General features: G+C 40.0%; 2 protein-coding genes and 2 long non-coding RNA genes across 10 annotated transcripts in view; 2 read left to right on the top strand and 2 right to left on the bottom strand.

Moving 5' to 3' along the window:
• Positions 1–405: 405 nt before the first annotated feature.
• LOC147754386 (uncharacterized) lies at positions 406–1,707 on the bottom strand. Its single transcript, XR_015316422.1, has 2 exons — positions 1,635–1,707; positions 406–1,343 (listed from the first exon to the last, which is right to left on the bottom strand). It is a non-coding gene; the product is annotated as an uncharacterized LOC147754386 (long non-coding RNA).
• On the top strand, positions 436–8,185 carry LOC111254431 (structural maintenance of chromosomes protein 3-like). The gene is made up of 6 exons (XM_022815273.2): positions 436–1,156; positions 2,638–3,051; positions 3,328–4,391; positions 4,652–5,693; positions 6,130–6,433; positions 6,699–8,185. The coding sequence occupies exons 1-6, from the start codon at positions 1,142–1,144 to the stop codon at positions 7,475–7,477; spliced, it is 3,618 nt and encodes a 1,205-aa protein (XP_022671008.1). The 5' UTR covers positions 436–1,141; the 3' UTR covers positions 7,478–8,185.
• Positions 8,186–9,816: 1,631 nt separating this feature from the next.
• Positions 9,817–24,037, top strand: part of LOC111254271 (uncharacterized) — a 32,488-nt gene continuing 18,267 nt past the window's right edge. The window contains exons 1-5 of one of the 7 annotated variants that reach the window (XM_086974310.1): positions 9,968–10,336; positions 10,589–10,630; positions 14,156–14,310; positions 15,668–15,910; positions 17,225–17,571. In XM_086974310.1, coding sequence (XP_086830436.1) covers positions 14,180–14,310; positions 15,668–15,910; positions 17,225–17,571 — 721 coding nt within the window. In that variant the 5' untranslated portion in view covers positions 9,968–10,336; positions 10,589–10,630; positions 14,156–14,179. Of the gene's footprint in view, positions 10,337–10,588; positions 10,631–12,877; positions 13,019–14,155; positions 14,311–15,667; positions 15,911–17,224; positions 17,572–23,595; positions 23,970–24,037 lie in introns of those variants that run through there. The other 6 variants (XM_086974308.1, XM_022814921.2, XM_086974309.1 and 3 more) reach the window with 6 other exon arrangements.
• On the bottom strand, positions 12,875–18,407 carry LOC111253739 (uncharacterized). The gene is made up of 6 exons (XR_015316534.1): positions 18,185–18,407; positions 17,160–17,433; positions 15,690–15,777; positions 13,932–14,082; positions 13,636–13,701; positions 12,875–13,009 (listed from the first exon to the last, which is right to left on the bottom strand). It is a non-coding gene; the product is annotated as an uncharacterized LOC111253739 (long non-coding RNA).

Below are 24,037 nucleotides of genomic sequence, written 5' to 3' on the forward strand. Positions count from 1 at the left end.
GATAAGAATCATCGACGCATGAATCTTATCTTTAATTCTGAAAAATAACTAACAGATAAAATTTTAACTGTATATATTAAATCATACATAGGTGGTATGTATTAAACGTAATGTTATATTATACATTAATAGCTTCACTAAGTGCAGAAAGAAATGTTAGCCGTTAATTTTTCAGCCGTTAGCCGATTAAATTAAACTTTTAACGTCTTTACGTAATTTTTGTGTTAGAGAATGATCTTTTTCTTCTATAAGTTATACATTTTAAATAAAAATTAAAACTGATTTAGAGTCTATTATGAAGCTAATGAAAAAATTGATGAAAATGTACCAGTACATTAACATAGTAAACATCTACATGAACTTTCCAAATCAAATAAGCATAAACCCAATAAAGTCGCTAACAAATGTAAGATGCACACACGTATAACTTATTTTTTATTTTTACTCAGACAATTACTAGAAAGATAAGCGATAAGCTTAACCAAACCGAGCCATTTTTTTTATCTTTCTTTTGTGATGGATTGGCCACAGAATACAGACATCCAAGTCCTCTGTTCGCAAAAAACCGCAGCCTTGACTCGATTTTTCGCGCTATTTTTGGGCACATGACCACAGCATGAGCGATATGCCAGCAAAGAGCTCTCGATAAAAATGATGTTCTCAATAGACGGCCGATATTGGACAAGCGTCCGTCACTAAACCCGCTTGATGCTGAACTTTTTGGCTTTACTGTATCACAGGTATACCGACTTCTATGCTATACAACGCTGTCATTAACTGTGGCTAACGCATTGAATCTGCTGGTAGAATGGCCCGGAGCACTGCAGTATTTTCTCGCTTGGTCAAGACCTTTATTCGATCCAACTGCAAATCACCAGTAACTCCGCGGGCCGACGGCAGCGCTAAAAAAGTTTGCCTGTGTCTTCTGTCAATACTGTTGCTTGTCATTGTCTCTTTTTTATTTGCCGGTTCATTTACTGATAGAGGAGCGAAGAGCGAAAGAGTGCCCGGCGCAATTTTTACATAGTCCGCCATCTTGTTTGTTTTCGCTGTCGCCAAGCCAGCATCGACGACGACGGGTGACCAGTTTTGAGGCCGTGCGGATTTTGTGACGGTGATGCTGCCCAGATGAACAATAAGGATGCACATCAAACAGGTAAGATGTTTGACATCATTGGAATCAATTGGGCCTAAAAAGAGTTTCGGCCGATCTCTCGAAACAATTAGTCGGACCGCTGCGTTGACAGTAAGGCGGCCTTCTCCGAGTTCGGCGGGCGCCTCAGCTGTGAGATTCGATGAATGGTAGCGATTCGAGGATTTGTTGATTCCGATGGGAATGTCCTCTGCAGCGTGAAACAAGGGATGATAATGACTGAATAACAATGCTCGAAATGATAAAATGATAACTATTTGATTGTTTTATATTAGTTAGGGTTAGCCGCGTTGGTTGCCTCTACGGCAATACAGGTATATCGGTTGTAAAGCTGAATAACAATTAACAATTAGGCAGTCTAAAAAGGAAGATTGCGGTGAGGTTGTCTTCTGTCTTTTAATTCAGAAGTTTAAGCAACAAACGAACTTTACTGGAGTCAAAAGAATAACTTGTATGAATAATTTGCCAAGTCCTCGTTTACCGCTAAAGTTGATGTTTACAGCTTACACTGACGCTTAGGAGAGGGCGCCACTCCCATATGATTAGCGCACTGCTTGCAATCAAATCGAAAACATCTGATATAATAAGTTCTATGCTGCTCTATCTACGCCTCAAAGGAGTAGTGAGCAAAAACTTTATCATATGAGCAATGAATAAATCAGTAATCAGAAATTACTTTTTATGGCTTTGATAATTGAATAAATATAGAGGAATATGTAATTATTTTTAGGTCGATGCTGATACTAATTTCTTGACACTATTAAAGTTATTAGCATATATTAAATCACTGGAATTGTATATTCTTTGGGGTCTTCTGCTATGTTACTTTCTAAATTATGAATCAATTCGGTAAAGTGCAACAGTGACCCTAAATTTAGAATATTTCAATTTTTGTGCTTTTTAAATGAAAAACCTTGGATTTTTAGATATACTAAATTTCAAAAAAACTTTCCATACAAGTCTTAAGTATGATATATTCGTATAAGGATAAAGAAGTAGTTTATTATCCAACCAAGCCTAAAGCTAAACCAAAATGCATTTTTCTGAGAAATAAAGCTCTTTGAAAAAATTACCTCTAAATGTTACCTTTAGATTAGATGTTAGTGTTGTTTTGTTTAAGAAATAATGTATTCCATAGTTCAAAATGTACATCAAGTCTGTTTCGCATTAAACAGTACGTTTCATTAAAAGTTTTGAAGAATCAATTGAATTTCGTAAACTCGAAGATTTGCAGGTATTTGGAGCTTCAAGCGTCGAATAATTTGGTAAATGTTTTCCAGAAAAAAGAAAACTTAATTTTCAAAAAAGATCGAGAAGCCTAAATTAAAGTGATACGATTCTTAACAGGCTTTATTTTGCTCTTGTTTCGGATTGATGGCATGATCAATAGAAGCAATAAAGGCAGAACTATGCTTCTATGCCTTACACTCGGAATATGATTACGAGTTATTAATTTCTGTGCACCTTTATTTCGTTTCGGTCAGATCATCATCCAGGGCTTCCGATCCTACAAGGAGCAGACGGTAACGGAGCCTTTCAGCGCGGGCCACAACGTCGTCGTAGGGCGTAACGGGTCAGGCAAGTCCAACTTTTTTTACGCCATCCAGTTCGTGCTCAGCGATGAGTACGCACACATGCGCCCAGAACAGCGGCAAGCGCTGCTTCACGAAGGCACTGGGCCTCGCGCTCTATCAGCGTACGTCGAAATTATTTTCGATAACTCGGATGGACGTCTGCCCGTAGACTCAGAGGAGGTGGCGATCCGTCGTGTGATCGGCGCCAAAAAGGACCAATACTTTCTTAACAAGAAAATGGTTACCCGCACCGACGTCATGAACCTCCTCGAGAGCGCAGGATTTTCGCGCTCCAACCCTTACTACATCGTGAAACAGGGAAAGGTATACTTGCATGTTCAAAACTTCTGAGAATTATTTGCTCCTATAAGCTTCTGCGTACTGAATAGTTGCTTACTAAATACAAGAGAGTCGCAATATAAAAGTCACGTTCAAGTAGATTACCTCTGACTAAAGTCAACTGATCTATATCAAGATATGATAGTGGCAATCTATTCAAAACAGAAGCGGACAGTACCAAATGGAGTATCCCTGATCTTCTATTTCTCAACATTTCGCTAACATGTTACATTGTCCTTCGGTTTTTACGCGCGGTTACAGATCAACCAGATGGCGACGGCCCCCGATTCGCAGCGGTTGAAGCTCCTTCGGGAGGTCGCGGGGACCCGCGTGTACGACGAGAGGAGAGAAGAGTCCAAGCAGCTGATTAAGGATACCGACGCGAAGAAAGAGAAGATAGAAGACCTCCTCAAGTATATTGAGGAGCGGCTGGCCACGCTCGAGGAGGAGAAGGAAGAGCTCAAAGAGTACCAGAAGTGGGACAAAATGCGGCGTTCGCTCGAGTACACCATTTACGATCACGAATTGAAGGACACCAAAAAAAAGCTCGAAGAGCTGGAGACCCGTCGAGAGTCTAGTAGCTCCGTTACCGAGAAGCTCCGCGAGAATCTACAGAGTGCAGCGGAAAAGATCAAAAAGCTGAGCAAGGAACTCCGCGATATTCGTCAGAAAGTAGCGGGCAACAGAGAGGAAAAGGAAACATTGTCCTCTGAGAACTCTGGCATCCTCAAGGAGAAAACGCGACTGGAGCTCACCATCAAAGATCTCAAAGATGAGGTAGAGGGTGATGACAGCTCGCGCAAGCGGGCCGAGCGAGAGCTGGCCAAGCTGAAGGACACGATCGCGGCAAAGCAGACAAAGCTGGACGAGATCCGCCCTCAATACGAGGTGATGAAGAAAAAAGAAGAGGAGTGCACGCGGGAACTCAGTCTCAAGGAACAGAAGCGAACTGAGTTGTATGCCAAACAAGGCAGAGGGTCGCAGTTCACCTCGAAAGCCGAACGGGACAAGTGGATCCAGAAGGAGCTGAAATCGCTGCAGAAGGCCATTCGTGACAAGCGTGAGCAGATCGATAGGCTTCAGGATGAGGCTCAGAGGGACGCCGCTAAGAAAGTAATGCTCGAGAAGAAAGTGGATGAACTTACAAAGGAGCTGGAAAACCACCGGGATAACATCGACGGACAGAACAAAAGCTACTACGATATGAAGAAAAGGAAGGACACATTACAGACGGAGCGAAATGAGCTTTGGCGCCACGAAAACCAGTTACAGCAATCCTTGGCCGGCCTTAAGGAGGAGATGCAAAAAAAGGATCAAGGCCTTAGGTTAGTGCGATAGAACATGCCCAGCAGAAGGGATATATTTGTTTCATTTAATTTCAATATTATAGCATATTCCCCATACAGATTTGATGCGCCAATATCGGTTTAATGGAAAATTGTTACTGTAGCGCCAACAAAACGAATAATTTTGTTTATATGGAGCATACGCCAGATACAAGACGCTCTGTGTGTACAGAAAAAATGCAACTTTATTAATTTTATTACTCATAGCCTTTGCTGTTATTTTGTCTTGAATGTTATAGATCGATGACTGGGAAGGCAACATTAAACGGACGTGACTCGGTACGCAAAATTTTACAGACGTTTCGAGAACGGGGCGGCCAATTCAGGCAGATAGCCGAGCAATATTATGGTATGCTAATTGAAAATTTCGATTGTGACAAGACCATCTACACAGCTGTTGAGGTGACGTCAGGCAACAAGCTATTCTACCATATCGTTGAGAATGATCGAATCGGCACAAAGATCTTGCAAGAAATGAACAAACAGGGCCTTCCAGGAGAGGTGACCTTCATGCCGTTGAACCGGCTGGTGTACCGTGAACAGGATTATCCAGAGAGCAACGACGCAATCCCCATGATTTCGAAGCTTAAGTTCGAGCCGCGCTTTGAACGCGCCATGAAGTACATCTATGGCAAAACGCTAATATGTCGCAACCTCGAGGTGGCCACACAGATTGCAAGGACCTCGCAGCTGGACTGCATCACCCTGGACGGTGACCAGGTATCACATAAGGGTGCGTTAACGGGTGGCTATTTTGATACGCGCCGGTCCCGTTTGGATCTGCACAAAGGACATGCGACAGTGTCGAAAGAGATCAAAGATGTTGAACGGCAACTTTCCGAGCACAAGGAAAAGCTACAGCGGATCGAGAGTGAGATCAATCAGGTTGTGGCTGATATGCAACGTACCGAAACGAAGAACTCAAAAAATAAAGACGTATTCGACAAGCTTAAAGCCGATATCCGGTTGATGAAAGATGAACTCTCAGCACTTGAGCGGTCCAAACAGCCGAAGGAACGGTCTCTTGCATCGTTGGACTCGTCGCTCAAATCTATGCAGTCTACAGAGCAAAGCCTCCGTTCCGAACTTCAACAAGAACTGCTAACCCAGTTAAGCGCCGCTGACCAAAACGAGGTCGACACTCTTAACGACGACATCCGACGGCTAACGCAACAAAATAAAGAGGCATTCTCGGAAAGGATGAGGCTTGAAGCGGAAAAGAATAAACTTGAGAATCTTCTTAACAATAATCTCTACCGGCGGAAAGAGGAACTTGAAGCTGTACGTATAGTAAATAGGCTTCTTTCTAGCATCCACCAGCCTAGTTTTTGCTTTACTAGTTTATTATCACAGAAGTCTGTCGGATGTCATGTTACACTAAGGCTCTATTACCAGTCAGCAACTATCCTGTGTTTGAAATTTATAACGAATCCGTGCACAGATATTCTGGTACGGCAAGATTATAACGGTGTTGATTCGGATCGTGAGTGAAGCTGGATTTAATTTCTGTCAAAACTGAGTACGATTGATACTGTAGCAGACTCTACAACACCCACAGTTCTTGGGGCTACGCTACATTGAAATACATGCACAGACAATTTTCGAAGCCTTATTTGGTAGACAGGATGGAAATGTACATGAGTCAATACAGTCGTTATGCTAGCTTGTTGTTTTGTGAAGCCATCTAGCATCGGCCTGTGTGTTAATGTTATTACAGGCGTTACAAGAGATATCGGTAGAGGACCGACGGAGAAAGTTGGAGAATTGTCAAGCGGAGCTAACCACTGTAAATTCTCGGATTGAAGACGTGCTCAGACAGATGCATGGCCTCGAAAAGCAGTTGGAAACAAGTTTAAAGGAACAGAAGGAAGTGGCCACTCAATTGGAACACTGGAAAGGCCAAGAGCGAGATTGGCAGGATCGGATCAACGACGATGCGAAGGATCTTGAGAAAATGAGCAGTCGGCAGAGTGTCTTGCTTAAAAAGAAGGACGAATGCATGAAGAAAATCCGCGACCTGGGTCAGTTTTCGGGCAATGACCTATGGTTATATACACAATGAAATAATCCCACCGCAGTTGTTCTCTTTTGCGTGTGTATTTAGGCGTATAAACTACACTATAGCCCTTCTATGTCATTATATGTAACACTAATAATAATATTAATAGTAATAAGGTGTGAGAAATAAATAGCTACCGATGTGCAGGTGTTTTACTTCTAGTTATAAACTATTTATATATTAACTCATTATGTATTCATATCGGTGATGCGAATTGTTTCTTGCAGGCTCACTACCATCGGACGCATTTGAGAAATATCAAAACTTGACGTTAAAACAACTCTTCAAGAAACTCGACCAAGCTAACAACGAGCTGAAGAAGTATTCCCATGTAAATAAGAAAGCTCTTGACCAATTTGTTAGTTTCTCTGAACAGAAAGAGAAGCTGATGAAACGTAAAGAGGAACTAGATCGGGCGGGACACTCAATCCGAGAGCTGATGAGCGTGCTCGAACAGCGCAAGTACGAAGCTATCCAGTTCACCTTTAAACAGGTGTCGAAGTATTTTACCGAAGTCTTTAAGAAGCTTGTACCTCAGGGCCATGCCAATTTGACGATGCGAACGGACAAAGACAAGGACCGGGACGAAGAAGAACATGCGGACGAGGAGGGCGGCGGAGCTGATAACTTCACTGGGGTCGGTATTCGAGTGTCGTTCGTTGGGAAAAACTCCGAAATGAAGGAAATGCAGCAGCTTTCTGGCGGTCAAAAATCGCTGGTGGCGCTAACGTTAATCTTCGCCATTCAAAAGTGTGACCCAGCCCCCTTCTACCTCTTTGACGAAATCGACCAGGCGCTTGACGCTCAACATCGACGCGCTATTGCTGAAATGATACATGAACTCTGCAGCGACGCCCAATTCATTACGACCACATTCCGGCCTGAGCTGTTGGTGAACGCCGACAAATTCTACGGAGTGAAATTCCGTAATAAGGTTTCACATATCGAATGCGTGACACGAGATGAGGCTCGAGATTTTGTTGAAGATGACACAACTCACGGTTAATATGGTACTAGCAACATCGGCAACTACACACAAGCAAAATAAAGAAACAGTAAAAATAATCATGGGAAAAAACAGACGGCAGGCCACTTTATACAAAAATGACATCGTGCTCTGTAGGCCCTTGGTCGTTTGGGTCGGTCGATGAGGAACTTTTTGGGAAGAGACGTTATGGCAAGTGTCACCATTTGTCCACCAGGAGATAAAAATTGTATAAAAATGAGAAAGAATCGAAAGATGTCACCCGTCATTGCATTATAGCGTGTCTGTGTATGTATGATTCGCAAAGCATGATCCGAACGCGAGATGACACTCATCAATCGTTTTTGTTAAATTCAATATGTACATTGTTAGGTAGCACAGTGAATCGTATGGGTTAGAGGCGAAAAGCGACAAAGTCAAGGTGGTCTCAAGCGGTCGATGATGGCGCTATCGGTACTGCGGGCCCTGAGAGTAGCGAGCATGACCTGGGTGGGATAGGATTATATTGAATAAATATGGTATTGGTTAATCATAATTGCAAAGACCTCTAAAAAGTAAAATATAGTTGTGAGAGGTTAAACTGTAATTAACTGTGGAAAATTGTATTCTACGTACAACGTACATGTTTGGTAAAAAATGAAAAACGCCACATAAGAAGGGTGGGTTACAAAGTGAAAGGGTGTGTATATGCGTAAATAAACATAATGAGAGAGTATGTATTGATTAGTACATGATTAATTGTATTTATTTGACATTTGTCTGCGCAAGTTTTAGTTGCATTTTTAAGCAGCATACCTGTCATATGGCCACGATCGATGTAAATATACTCACATATACAGAAAATGTTCTGGTATAGAAGGGGGTAACGATATCGAAACCCGAGCTTTTTGTAGGAAAAAGAAATAGAATTAGCCCTTTTTGTGTCAGAATGGTTGATGGATTTGACTGGATTTTAGGCGGAGGAAATTATATATATATATATATATATAGACTGATGTTCGTTTGCACGAAAGCGCCTCATATGTACGTCTTTAAAAATAGGCGTAGTGGATACTACATGAAGACCTGAATGAAGTTTCATTTTTGACATCCACAAACGTAGTATTGTTAGGTTTTCGTCAGACAACAAAAGGTGAACGTTCTTTTTCGTAGTATCATTATCAAGATATAATCAGAGAGCTACAACTGATTACACGATGCGAACTTTCTCTAGTAAGCTTATTTACCAAGCAGAGGTACGCGTTAGCCTTGCCAATTCTGTGGCGGCATACTCTTTGTACACCTATGCGTCGTAACACACGTAAGCTTTATATGGTATCTACGCAATACACCAACTGCGCAACTAAAAAAAAATCACAGACGTTCGATCTATTAGTCATACATAACAGTCTGTACACAGTAACACTCATAATCTACTGACATGGTATCGAGCGATCTCGAGGTGAGCGTAATGAGGATGTTTGCCAAATATATGCGTCACTAAAGTACGAACCCATAAGTAAAGTAAAAAAGATAAAGTGACTCAATTCTGCTGGTACCAATCCAATACAGATAGACGCAGGGCTTTGTGGCAACCCAGGAAACGAATATTCGTTGACTTGATATGGAGTAGATATGGCATAGGAAGTGATATGGATTTGTAGCGAACTGTAATAGAGGTAACATAAACGAAATCCGATTGTTGTCATATCGATAGAAATGGTACTCATTTCAACATGGGTAATTCAGATGCGACTTTCCTTGCCAATGGGAGAACATGCAGGTGCGTCAGTGTGATTCAATTTATATACATTCTTTCGTAGGCCAAGCCTTGACACGGTCTACTCACAGGTTTGGAGGCTGAATAAACTAAACGAATTGCTTTTTATATATTTAGTCAAATCCTGTCGTCAAATTATATAGTAGCCATACAGTTTACTAAAATATTTATGAAAGTCAACCCCTTAGATTAAAAAAAAACGGCGTTTTCGCACTCCTAAGCTTCTAAATTAAAAAATAGGTTCAAAATACAAAAACTACGACTATAGTTGTATGATGGGCTTGAACGACTAAATTAAAAAAGTGTTGTTAAATCAACACTTGCTTTCAACACCATTACAATTCGATTACAAAATTAATTAGAGAAGCTTTTATCTTTTATTCTATCTCTCATTCTACAGTTTCTAGGAATTCATGTGGTTAAAATATTAGCACTTTTGTTTTAACACAATCTTTATTGCATTATCATTGTTCTATTGTATCATCTACTTGTCGCGTTTTCCTGCAGAAAGGCCCGGCCACTTCAAATCGCTAAACATATGGCATTTCTGTCCCCATATCGCATTTTCTTTCACTTCATCGGCCTAGTATCAAGCCAGTGCATACAAACCTAGACAAATATCTTTAACGAGTAGGTTGTTTTAAATTTTAATTTTACGAAAAAAGTCCGGTATGATTTTACATATTCTGTCTATTTAGTAAACCGTTCCCATTCCCCAGCTGAATCATAACAGACGGACCGAGAAGGACCATAAACCTCCGTTATCGCGTGTTACGATTAACCGTTGTCACGGCGACGGAGGATTTGACCCTCGCCAATTTACGCAAAGCAGGGAAAAGTGATCCACACGCACCCATATATCTCCCATCGGACCGGCTATATGGATGATAGGGCGAGCACAAGCTTCCTGGACAGTGCGACACCCGTGGACTTCTGTAGAGTGCTGTCAAAATGGATGTGTGTATGTACTGGTGAAGAAAACTTAGTCTTGTGTGTCCTAAAATAAATCTATAAAATAGGATAACTAGGAGTAAACCTAATGAGTGACAATTTCTTACCGAAATTCAGTAATTGTACCCAGTGCAACTTAAAATTTCATCGGGGCGCCACTGAATTTTGAGGTAAAACACGGCACAGCTCATCACAAGCAAAGATGCCCTAGTTGGTATTTTAGCAGGACCTAGCGTTTCTAGACATTATTTCTTGATTTCGCTATGCGCCGTACTAGGTTAAACCAGTAGAGCTTGCTTTGTTTGAGTTAGTACCTAGGAAGCGTATTTAATAAAATAGCAGAAAGACCCGTTATACATTAACTGCGTGGTAATGTCCGAGCGTAATGATTTAACCCCTAAAAATTTTATTTTCATGTGCAGTTTGTTTGAATGCTAAAACGTTGATACCACAAGGGTTCGTCGGTAAGTTGACTCAGAATGTACAATCATTGCTTGTGCTTGCTATGAAAACAAATCGATAAAATGACTCAGTGGTATATGGAAAAAAATGTAATCCCCTAGAAACACAACAGAAACATAAAAGATACATCGAAGTTTAAAAGGCGATCAATTCTATTTTTGTCATACGCGACCAACAACTCAGTATACACTATAGAAAATCAGTAATTACCGCAGCTATTCTATCATCAGACAGATCCAAGGGGTCTAAATTAGCTTCATGATTTTTGTCACCTGTGCTGGTACTCTACACGACTTCATACAAGTAAAAGCTTAGTCATAAACCTCGAAACGAAGTTTTTCATAATATCGCGTCAACTTTATTGTATTTATGTATTTTATGAGTTAGCTTTGTTAGAAATTCGAGAATATTTCAGACGTACCCTGAACAGGCCATCTACGTAAAATACATTATCGTAGAGAGCTCATCACAAGTCTAAAGATACATTCGACACAGCGTATGATGTTTAAACTGATTAATCGCAATGGAAAAATGCATTATACAAATGCACCCATATGGTGACTAATAATAATTTAAACTCAACTTAATCAAGTTCTGTCATGTCTGAATCATTTGATAAAAAGTCATTTTGCTTTCCTGAACACCCTCAACGACGTGTATGTTAGTGATTCAAAAGGTGCCCCTTTCATAGAGATGCAACGGAATATGTTTAGATATTATTAGATGCTAGGCCTTTTAACTCACTACCCTCATTCTTTGCACTATTGTAAAGGGCTCATAAGATGCACGCTTTATGCGTGTATCAGTGTTACCGTATCACGATAGAGTATCTTGTTTGTTTTAGTGCACGTTGATTTTAAGAAAAATCGGGGAGAACGTTTCTAGTTATTCGACCTGTAACAACTTTTTTAACGTATTTCCTTGCCGGTCGCTAAAACAAGCTTTGATAAAAGGTTACATTTGCGTCTGAAACTCATTATAGCTATATCATATCAACGACGATTTTAACTTTCCATTTCGGAACAAACACTCGATTTAATTATGTTCGAATTAATTATAATTTCAGACAGCCAGACACAGAGGTTTTCGTATCGTAATAGTTTTGGGCTAAGGAATTTTCTAGTTGAATGCGCTCAGGATATTACAGACTGTACAAATGACTCGGTGTTACGAGATTTACAGATGCAGTTGTTAGTAGTTTGATAGGGTTGGGTTTCTTGAATACTATATACTAAATTTATTAAAGTGTTAGCAAACATCGATTTGTATAATAATAATGCCTCGAATTAGGTTTGGCGAATGTTCATGTTCAGTGAAAACTGCGTACAGATGAACTGTTGTAGAGATAGCACAAAATATCCAGTCAATACCTATTGGAAGATATATATATACGACTTCCTAGCTTAATACACTTATTTACCTCTCTCTCATAATTAATGCGCGAATTTAACGTATTGATTCGATCCAAAGTCAACGGCCTTGTGGCCCGGATCCTCTTATCTGAGTCAAATAACTTTCTCAGATTGTGTAGTACCTCCATGTTTCGGATTTTTACTTCCGGTATCACCATTAGGCAGGCTGACTAATTAAAATAATATCTTTCGTTCACCAGATCTAGAGAGCCAGTCGATTTACTTAAGGTATATTTTTTTAACCTACATTACTTAGTTTAGCCATAGATATGAGGTAATGTGGGGTATGATGTTAAATACGCTAACCATAGATAAAACTTCTTCATTGGCTGGCCTCAGGATTCAGTTAAATAAACTGAGGTAGAAATTGAATTCGATTTCCATCCTTTGGGTGCTGTCGAGGAAAAGTTATCGAGGAAGCAACACGTGTTACAAAAACGTTAATAATCAACAACAACAACAATAATAATAACAAAGGGCATACGGTTCTCACCAAAAGCACGAAGTTCGAGCAATATACTTTCTCTTGACTGTCTTCAATAACTTCTGCTATGTGTGAGAATATTTACACATATAAAAATTTTTCATTTCATAGATTGCGTAGTACGAAATGGCCAAGCCCAAAAGTCGTCGTTATATTTTTTGACATTGTCTACCGGGTTAGCTTAACAAATACGAACTGCGCAGTGGAGCCGTCACCGCTGTGCTTCAAAGTCCCGCAGTAGCCTCCGTAATCAGACTACGCATTCTGTGCAGCTACCCGGAAGCGGTAGCTTCATCGACGCGAGCAGCAACTCCGCAGGGTTGGGGCGAATTCACGGAGGTTTCAGGGGCTGTTTTCGTGGGGACGCGTGATGCTAGAATATGTGGGTCACTGCACTGGTCCGATTTCCCTCACTGATCTGTCCTCGCACGGACCGTCGTTGTCTATCCTTATCTGATGTCTCTCTCCGCAGTAGCGAAGCCAAACTGAAAATGGTATGCCAGATGTTCTATTGTATATTACAAGCATGACTATCACTATTACTCGAAAGGCTATTATTATTATGACGACTATTACGTGTATTACGTAGTTTGTGGTCGAATAGGCACTCGCACGTATCCGCGCTGTATACACTGGAGGCAAAGAATCGACCGTATTCGTTGAAGCGGACCACGAATAGTTTTACAGGAGTTGGAAATAACAGGTCGAAGAATTGAACAATGTGATATTGAGTTAGGAATTTCAAAAACATAAGAAACGCGTAGATTTGAGCAGCAATCTACAAATCAGCAATCATAAAACGGTTGTTAGATATCGGTCACCGTGACAGCGATTTAAAGAGAACACTCAGAATGCATTAGAGGCAATATATAAATAGACTAGGTATGGCTACTAGTTTAAATGTTCAAAAACATGATCGTTTTACCAGTTCACAGAGAGAATCTATCAGACACATAAGGCTTTTTACGTTCAAGTCCAGGTGAGAGTACGCTTTACTTCAAACCGTCCTTAACGGTTCACAGCATACACATAGACAAACTAATTCTTATCCAAATACGATAAACGCATATATAATAGCTACGTGATAAAAAAAAAAGTTTGAAAACGCTACTTGACTTTAAGTCCTACGAATTGTTCGGGGATCATCATGAGACGAAACCGCAAAATAGGTTATTACCTGAAAATTATATATCGCACCCATAAGACGCTGGTAGCACATGTCTGACTAAACGCTGTTACATTGAAGTCAGTACATAGAATGACTCGTATGCGAGAGTATTCAACGTTGAAGCAGCTTAAGCCCATCGACGAGCTCTTTCGTATCTTTACATGTAAACTAAAGCATTTGCCAATTAGCAGCAAGTGCTTTAGTGTAGCACAGAATTATTCAGCAAAGGATTTACTTACCTGATAGGGCAAAACTACTGCCGTGTATCTAGTTTGTTAATCTTGCAATTGCAACATATTTGTTAGTCAAAAAAATTTCTTTTAAAACAGGCTTGTAGACGACGAGTATTGTTCCTTTGATACATTGTATCCACGGCTTTTTGTGTTGCATCTGTGCAAAAAAATAAGTGGCCTTTACTAATTTGTCTCTTTTAACGTCATCATTTGTATCAATCTGGCTATAGATATTTTGCACATTATAGGTCGAAATGCCGATTGCTCGGCAGGATTTGCAGCTCTCACATGGGCTATGGGGATTTGAAGACGATCCAGGAGGCTGCGAGTTACCGCCGGTGCACCAAATCAAGAAGACACAGATCGCCAAGCAAGAATGGAAAAGGTTTGTGATCACATCTACAAACAGTGATATTACGTTTCACATCTTCATAGGACATAATTGCTAAACATTTTACAATTGAAATGTCAAATATTGCTTGTTTTTTACATTGGTGCTTTAGACTTGAAAATCGTAGACACTAAACATATAATTTAAAGGTTCAACGTTAAAAGGTAAAATAAGTAAATGAAGAGAGAATAGGTAACATTAAACAATGAACACTGTTGGTGTTTTCTCAAAGTTGTTACTGGAATAATTACGCAATTTTTGAACATCTAAAACACTGATGAGGGCCTTTATAGCCATACTTAATATGGTAACAACAAAAATCAGGTCAAAGCAGCCATGACCTTCACCGTATTGGACAAATTCGTTCAATTTATGCTTGCCGTCAGCGAAAAACCCAGATGCCTGAAGGAAACCGTAACGATCGTTGCGTTCTCCCTTGTCCAAAGGCAAAGAAGATCCGAATGACCCGAAGTCTTGAAGAATGATTGCAAAAAAAATCTGCATCTACAAGTTCCCAACGTTTTACCTTCTACGTGAACTACCAAAATGCACTGTTATCTAAGTAATATGGATTTCGTGCCAGTAGATTAACTACGGCGGCCTGCAGGATATTGATCAAGGAGATCGAAAAAACTTGGAAGTGCCCAGGTATTCCTTTTACGCTCAGCGTGCTAGACCTGATGGAAAGTACATTACCGGTAATTTGGGCGATAGAGTCACCAAAAGGGACGGACAAACGCAGACAACCGGGAAAAGGCTTTGATTAATTACGCGCGCATCAAACATTAATTTCTTTACATACCTTCTTTTAACCCTAACAACGACAGATAAATCTCTATTTGTGCACAGGTGTGAAATTATGGCCTTTATATTTAATTTGCGAGACACAAGGGTGACATGAATCAAAAGAAAACTGCATTTACAAAGTAAGACTGGGGGCCGGGGCAGATGTTATGCCGCTTAATTCAACGAGGCTATAAAACTCAGTCTTATAGCCTTATGGGATTATTGTCTAATTGCAAATTTGATTATTATGGTTATTAATGTTTACACTGGAGTTCGTTATGGAGGTTATTAAGTTATATATATATATATATATATATATACCTTTTAGGAAATGCAGATCTACATAAAAGCCATATGAAGATTTACACAAATAGCGTGAATAAATAAAGCTTCCATTATAAGGAGAAAATCAGAAATATGTCTTTTTCAAGTCTACGTAATTCAAGTGAATTAAGAACTTTACGGAAGTTTTTAACTGTTAATTTCTGCCAACTTGTACAGATACATCGCGGTAAAGGTACAACGCATATCTAAAAATCGCTATTGATCACCGATTCAATTGTAGGTTAATCGATATCCAACGTCACCTCGTGCTCACCCAGAGCCGTGAGTCGCATTCATCCTCTTCATCTGATAAGGAGCCTTTACGAAATATAAGCCACCATCGACGAGGCGCTGTTGGTGAGAGTAAACGTAACGACAAAGATAAATCCATTGGTAAGACCCCAGACGATAAAGACAAAAGTAAACGAAGACGAGTTCAGGTGAAAACCTCAACCGGATCTAGGCTACCTCTAAATAGAAACAGGTAATTTTTTGAGGTTACGTATTAGGTATATCATGACTGTTCAGGGAAATCTTCTTTGAAATTCAGAGCGGCTTATATTTCCGTAATTTGGTTTATTATTAGCTATTAATCCATTAGTTTGTATACTTAAGACTAGACCTACCGATACGTCCGGTTTACCCGTTTTTACCGTACTAGAAACGTCCGAGCTGCCCAATCACGGTATGTTTAGAGCTAAGGCACTTTAGCCATGATATACCGCATCAAAAGTATATTGATTCGAAGTACTCGAACCTTCGTCTCATAACGTATCACATGCAACTCGAATATTGAGCCTACAAAATCAAAATACTCAGAGTCATATCAACTCCTAAGCAAACGGAAGACATTTAATTTCTTAGTTCAAGGAGACGTTACGATTATCTGGATGATATAAAATCAGTGACATCCGTTTAGTTAGATCGATGAATCCACATGCCGCTCGCTGGTAAATCAACACTTATTCAGATTTCAAGCAGATCTAGCCTTGAAGAGTTCCCTGGTCAGTATTATTGACCAGGTAGACCAGTATAGAAAAATATATCGAGTACTTTTAGACTATGTGAACACATATGCCCGTATTCGTTCAGCGGGGGGTCGACAAACGTCTGATAAAGATGGCACGTCTTACTGTTCCACTCACATGATATTAAAATCTAGAAATATAACTGAAAAATGCAAACGGTGGAATGTGTAAGCAAGTAGCAAGCGATTACCAGTGTTACTTAACCCGTGGAAATCTAACATACAGTGAAAATAAACCGTTTAAGAACGGGTGACAGTAGTTCCCTTGACTATAGAAAGGCCGTCCAAGTGAAACAACTGGCAGACCTTGGTCTTGAGATAAATTTATAGCCATAGCACAGCTGGAATAAACGTTTGTTAGTTTTGTAACAGATGGCATGCCTTTTTAAGACATTTACATACGGAGCTTTTCTAAGCAAATTGTCAGCGCTTGACAGCGTGCATGTTTATGAACAATGCTTGCCAGACCAAATGAACATGAATTACATATAAATCTACTTCTATATCCGTTGACGATGTACACCGCCAGCTATTCAGCTACGTACAAGTTCTCAAGGCTATTTAGTCGCCGCTACACCTTTTAATTGTTATTCATTTTTTTATTGTTAATAGCAATAGCTCTGCTCTGCGAAGGATCGTACATAAACTCTTTGTATCATTGGTACATGACGATGATCAAGAGCTTAGCGTTTTGACACATCTTTACCTTTATCTGATCATAAATAGTTTCTTAATGCTTCGTATCTACTTCATTGCTGGTCCTATGAGCAGAAAACCGAGTACAGCTGTCGTCGCGGAAGAGGCTAAACTGAATCGCAAAACTTCAGTATCGTTACCGATTGTCATACGGGATAAAACCAACTGGACCGGCCATAGCCTTAACAGGAAAAGTTCCACTGCACCAGAGCTTGGTGCTGTAAAAGTACCGGCTGAAAATGTGGTTCACTCCGATACTAACACGATTAAAGGTGACGCATCCCCTGGAAAAGCAAAACACATAGGTCACCCGGAAAACGGGATTCGAGGGGAACAAAGCTTAGTACTTCATTACCTGGATACCCCACGTCCGCCAACAATCCTCCATATTGTGGACAGTGGATTTACCAGTAGCGGAAGTGGTAAGTGGAGTCATGATTATGCAATGGAGGCTTATTATATTGCACAAGATTAGCTTAATTTCAGCTTGAAGGGCTAGCTATGACAATCGTACTCGTACTAAGGTGTTAATACTTTTTCATATAAAATGTGCTTCATTCATGTTGAAGTTACTGTTCTGCTAAAGGCAGAATGTTTGAGCACCGCTACTGTTGAAACAGTCATAGCTTATCCGGGTCGCTGTGCTTTCATTAATTACAGTTGGAAGGTTATTTTAGAAGTTAGCAAGGGAGAGTGGTATAGTTTCTGATTTTTCAATTGCTTTTATTTTTAAACGTCGATTTATGTAGAGTTAAAGAATTTTATAGTATTTTATAAAGGAGTTCACGAAAGATGAAGCGCGCAGTGATAAGCAAAATATAATTATAAATCATCTAAGCAACAAAATCCTAATCGACCTTTAAGGGCCAATTTAAGATGAGTGAGTGCACCTCACTGTGTGTCTTTGCTGTTACAATAAATATATATAAAATTTCGGGCGTAGTATCAAGAACTCGCCAAACATGTCGTTGTTGTTGGCTTCCGTGATCAGCCGAAAGATTATTTAGTAACATGATTTTGATAAAATTCCTTTACCCTATTTTTTCGGCGTTTTCGATCGATTTGCCTTGGCGATACTGGCAACCTGATGCCAAAAGCCACGTTTGGATATTGGTTTTGTGTTAACGACTTGAGAGTTCGAATTCAAAGGGACGTCCTCACTTTCCTCACCGGCCTGCGAGTCGTCTGAAGTACAAGCTTCTTTCATGGGTGGGCGAGCCGCGATCAGAGCTTGTCGAGACTCTTTTAAGGCCTGACGCGTGACGGTCGCCCACTGGACGCCCGAACAGTCGGGTTGTGCCGAATGACCGGACGTCTCCGGCTCCTGGCCAGCCCCGCTGCTACTGGATACGAGGTCATCGCTATTACGTTTTTCTATCCAATGATCCCGGCTGCTCGTGACGTCCCGATCGCTGGACTGATCCTTGTCGCTTGACGGATCGCTAGTCGGGTCCCATTGCTTCGCTACCGAACCCCAGTCTTTGGCTATTCGAAAGTCTCTTACTGTAGTAAAATCTTTCATCGTACCAAAAACGTCACTGGATCGTTCTTTATCGCTTGAATGATCTCGATCACTCGACTGGTCCAATGCCCTTTCATGCCAAACCGTACTTTCAGGACTTAATTGCCCCGAGGGACTTTCCCTATTTTTGGGAGTTTCTACCCCTTGGGGAGGACATGTTTGCCCTTTGAGAGCCATTTTCCCTAAAACCGTTCCTGCTGTTTGATTTTTAGCACTCGCTTTGCCTTTGACTGCTATAACCCATTGCGCTCCTGCAGCTTTTTTTCCCTGCGAAAGACCTTTGACATATGATCCCTTATTTTGTGAAAGAACCGAAATATTGGAACGCATTACTCCCTTCGAAACTGATATTCGTTTAGCTGCGGCAATTTTTTTTGAAAGAAACACGTTTTTGATGGGAGTTGCTACCCCTTTGAAAAGCCAGAGTCTTTCTGGGTTTGACCATCCTCTTTGAGCCAGCTTCTGGATAACACCAAGTTTAGCCTCACCCTGCTTTTGAATTCCGCTTTTTGTTTTAGTCGGTGGTCGGCTCTTCGCTTTTACTGTAGGAGCAGGTCGCGACACTGACTCCAAGCTCGCTGCAACGACGGCACCGGCTAAAGTCTCAGGACTCACACGAGATTCGGAGATTGTCGGACTTCGCTGATCTCCAGCAGTTAACAGTGACTCGGGAGTTAGCGGAGTCTCAGGACTCGGTGTACTCGACGTTAGCTTCTGAACCCAGTCGCTGATCGATGTTTGGTGAGCTGACGATAATGCTGAGTTGATCTTATTTTTCGGGATCGGGCACGTAACCTTGCTTGTCAATTTCTTAATGCTTTTCCCTGAGCTTTCTTCTTTAGTACGCGGCTCCTCGATTATAGCGTCGTTAGCCGAAATCTCGTGGGCCATAGCATACTTCGACTCCTTGGACGACATTAGCAAGAAGCAAACAATTTTGCTAGTTCAATCAATTGAGAGTGTCAAGCTCTGCTAAAAAAGCAATATTTCCAACACCTCAAAGGCGACCCCTGAAATTTGGAGTACTCTCAGAATGTCATAAATTAGATTGTCAAGCCACGAACGTAAACCACGTTATCTCTTATGCAATACGTGAACATCAGGAAAGAATTTCGCAAGACAGTCGTTTCTATAAGCCGATTTTACAGAAACATCATAACAAAAACGATGTTTTTGTGGAAACGGCTTAGAAGATATATTCCGCTCAAAGCAAGAGTTTTTTAAATGGCTGAAAATATTATTGGCTCACCCTTTGCTATCCGACAGACATTTTATCAGTAAAGATAACTGCTAAACAAATGTGCATAGTGTTTCGGATAGAAAATTTTGTTTGAGAAAAAAAACATTGAAAAAATTATCCTTTAACCGTTAGTTAGATTTTGTGAGACGAATACGAGTTTAATGAAAACAGAAGAGATCTACTTTATATCGGGTATTTCCGTAGCAGCACAAAGCTTAGCTGGCCGTATACCTCCGTATATATAATAAAAAAAAACTGTATATGGACGCACAGCGTCCAGGGGAGTATTTATACTGAAACGTATTTTATGGAACTGATACGTACCTATCGTAATGGCGACCCGAGGACATATCACAATAATTAAGCTACAAGCAATAGAAATATATGCGTTAATTGAACGTTACGATCTTTGTGTAGAGGAATAGTTATTTTCCATAGGCCTGGTTAGTGTTTGTTCTACCTACTCTGTCCGAAATCAAAAGGGAGGTAATCCGACAGAAATTCACACGTATTACGTTTACAATTATAGCAATTATGTGCCAAAATTTTTCTATGAGGTACAAGGAAACGTCGCAGTCATGGGTAAGACGGTATTAGAAGTTTTCTCTTTACTTCGAAAGAAAATACAGATTCTTAACAGTGCTTCTGTGTGATCTTAGAATTACGAACACTGAGCAAATAGTAATCACGCACTTATGTAAGTGTAAGTATATAGAAGCCGTTACCCCAGCGTGCTGAAGCAAGATGAGAGATTGCACTTATTTGGTAAATGAAATATTTGAGAAGTGACGAGGTACGCCATCCTGACTAGCTTAATTTGCATCACCATCATTACAAACAAAAATGTTTTGTTTTGTTTTTTTCATAAAGATTAGAAATTAAATAGAGTTGTAAGATGTTTTCCTTGCCGATCGGTTGATTCAAAGATTGGTATTTCGATCTGTATGCCTCCTTCTGAATATGCAACCAAACGAAATGATGATGTAATTATAAAGCTATCTAAAAGCTTATCACAGTTTTTAGTTTTCAGAAGTTATTTTCCCTTAATCACTGCAAATGATCGAAGTAGAGCGACTACCTCTAATGAACCTCTTGTGTATACACTCGTATGTGGCGGCAAGTTAAATACGACTGGCAAATAGAAATGTATTCGTAATAAAAGATCGAATGGCGGAAATATACCTCTTGCTAAGAAGTAAAAGTGGACTCTTTTTCAGCTACTGCTAAGACAATGGTGCTATTCTATACTTTTTTTGGTACCCGATTGCTATTGTTTCTACCTCACAACTGAATTCGATCTCCTTTAAGCATTTCTTGAACCAGTTACTAATCGGCGCTTCAGCTCAGTATTGATCAGAGTTCACGGACCCCCAATCTAGTCGGGATATCAGTGTACTAAATAAATCGTCCAGTCGCGACACTTTAAAGCGGAAGTTATTAGGTTCAAGTTAGCTTTTACCAACTGATACAATGATTTGTCTAAGATACTTCTTTGAAGCAGGGACTTGCTTGTTGCGTAATAATAACATGTAACTCTATATCGACGCTTTGATTCAGATATGCAACACGGACGAAATATATTGATTATAAAAATTTCGGTCGATTTTTTAATAAATATTCTAAAATTTATGATTTTTTTTTATTTTAAGTAAGGAAAACTTGAGCCTCATAAGCAGTCGAGATATGGATAACTTGTAATTATGATTACGACTATGACAATGACGTTCTATGGGGGCAAAACGCGTCTCTTCTCAGAAAAAATTTTGGTACACCTTTCGACGGATCAGCAGGTCCCGCTTAAATCCAGCTCTTACTGACGGATGCACCCATTTCTTCCAATTCGAGCGCCTCGTAAGCCCAAATATTGTCACTTAAAACGGCGTATATTGGCCTATTGTTAGCAGCTTCCACAGAATAAAATGGGTTATCTGAAAAGTCTTCTCGGTTTAACCAATACTGATAAAGTGCAAATAAATAAATGGAGCACGTATTACAAGCTTCCTCACAAGAGATATGTACCGAAATGTGTACACTTGAATATGTTGTCAAAATCCAGTTGTGATGGATTATTGTAAAAAAGTATGGTTAAAACTAAGAGAAGAGCTGAATGTAGTACTTTGTGGATTGCGTATGGGTTAGCTGCACTAAAGGTTTTATCTTTAAATGTAAGAGATGCGTGCATGAAGATCAATTTCTGTTATAATTATTATTATGAGTTAACGTTGACATCATGTGAATTCACTCAGATCCAGCTGTTCCCAATTTTCGGGCAGTATCTGAAGCCGAAAGGATATAAGTTATGATTATATAGAAATTGATAAGTAAGTGTATCGCCCAACTTCCTCAGAAATATACTAAAAGATCTGCATGCAATTTTGGCAGCCTTAGCAGCCGACTCGTCCCTTAACCGATTTGTTTTGGAAAAGTTTGGGGGCACACACAAAGCTCATCGGTAGATAAACAGATTGCGTCTTAGCGTGCATCTTTCTGCTTCACATGACTAACATCTTCCCCTCAATTTTTATGATGTCGGTATCCTGAAATCCAGTTTGGAGGATTCAATAAATGCCTGTAGCCTCTTCATAAAGGTACTATGAAATGAAGAATATTTATATAAGGGATTAAACGTCACGAATGAATTTGAATGTCACATATGATTGCCCCTTTTGTAGAGACTTTTTAGTTAAATATAGATTTACCCTCATTCATACAAGCAATATCTTACTCTGATTTCCATTATGCACTTTTGCAGCTTCGGGGGGGGGGGGGGGAATTTAACTAAAATTTTAACTTTGTGCGTACCGTATGAAACCTGCATTGACGAACTTCGATCATGCTCAACCGTACCTTACCAAATATAAAATAGAAAGAAATTATACATTTTACAGCGATCATCGTCGTTTCTCGAGAGATTTATGTACAAAACGGTCAACCGGTAGTTGGTGTCCTTGCTAGCGGCTATTGTTGTTTTCGAAGGCATCTAAAAGTTCATTGGAAAAAAATATTATGCATAAATAATTCAGATATCTTTTACACTAGAAAAATTTGTCGCCTCGGAAATCTCTCTAAGATTTTTCTAAAATATTCTGTAGCTATTGCAACGTACTTTCGAGAAAGAGGCTCGTGCATTGTACTCATCGTTGCAAACGGACGAGACAAAGGACACTGTAAGAACGAGATTGTATTTGTAAACAACTGTTAGCAGGATAAATGTGTACAACACAACATCTGTTTTCAACAACAACGCTGACTAACAGTAACTTCATTTTGGAGCCACTTGACCTGCTACCTCTTATTCAATTATTGTTCTCATCGTAACTTGTGCCTCAACAGCTACTTTGCTATCTCAAAATATTCAATTTAAAATGGGCGACGACCCTTTGGAGTGTCTTTGCGTTTGTCTCTCGACCCAAATTCGATGAAGATAAGTCTTATAACTACCTTTTCTCCCATACTATTTCCTACTGTACCGTTTGTTTTCATTGTCGTATTGAATCAAGTTCTCAACTCTTTCGTTGAAACCAGAAACGAAACATCAGTCGAGATATCACGAAGCCCTTCATTGAGGTGCTTTATTGCTTTTCTTGCTATTATAATTTGAAAATCGCATTGCAGCTGAGCGATTAACTGTCATACGCCTGCCGGATTCGGTCGCATCCTGCATGACGTAAGGATGATACGGAATTTGCCGACACCTTGAAAAAGATAGAAGCTTTCGGGGTCTGGCTAATGCCTAGTTAATTAGCTATTTTGTTATCGACTGCCTTTATGTGATACGATCGAAGCAAGGTATTTGTTTGTGGACCACACCAGCTCGAGCGCTAGCAATAGCCCGATAGAAATCTGCGATGTACTGCTGAATTTGGAGATTTGAGCAACAATAACGGAGGAGGTGAAGGGACGAAACACTACGTGCCCGTAACTATGTGACACCGTGGTGGAAGGTTTCATGCTCAGCCCAAAGACAAGAAATTTACCCTTGGATAGCAGTGCGGCGATGAATGAAAATGTCTATTCATTTTGTTACTTCTCCCAGAGATTGTTCTTGCACTTTTCAGGTAATTCAGTTGTTTTAGTTTGTCTAACTCAGTAGTCTATGAAGGTTTAAAGGACATATCAGAAGAAT

This window comes from Varroa destructor, unplaced genomic scaffold (genome assembly GCF_002443255.2).
Source record: "Varroa destructor unplaced genomic scaffold, Vdes_3.0 BEIS01000007.1, whole genome shotgun sequence".
NCBI lineage: Eukaryota > Metazoa > Arthropoda > Arachnida > Mesostigmata > Varroidae > Varroa > Varroa destructor.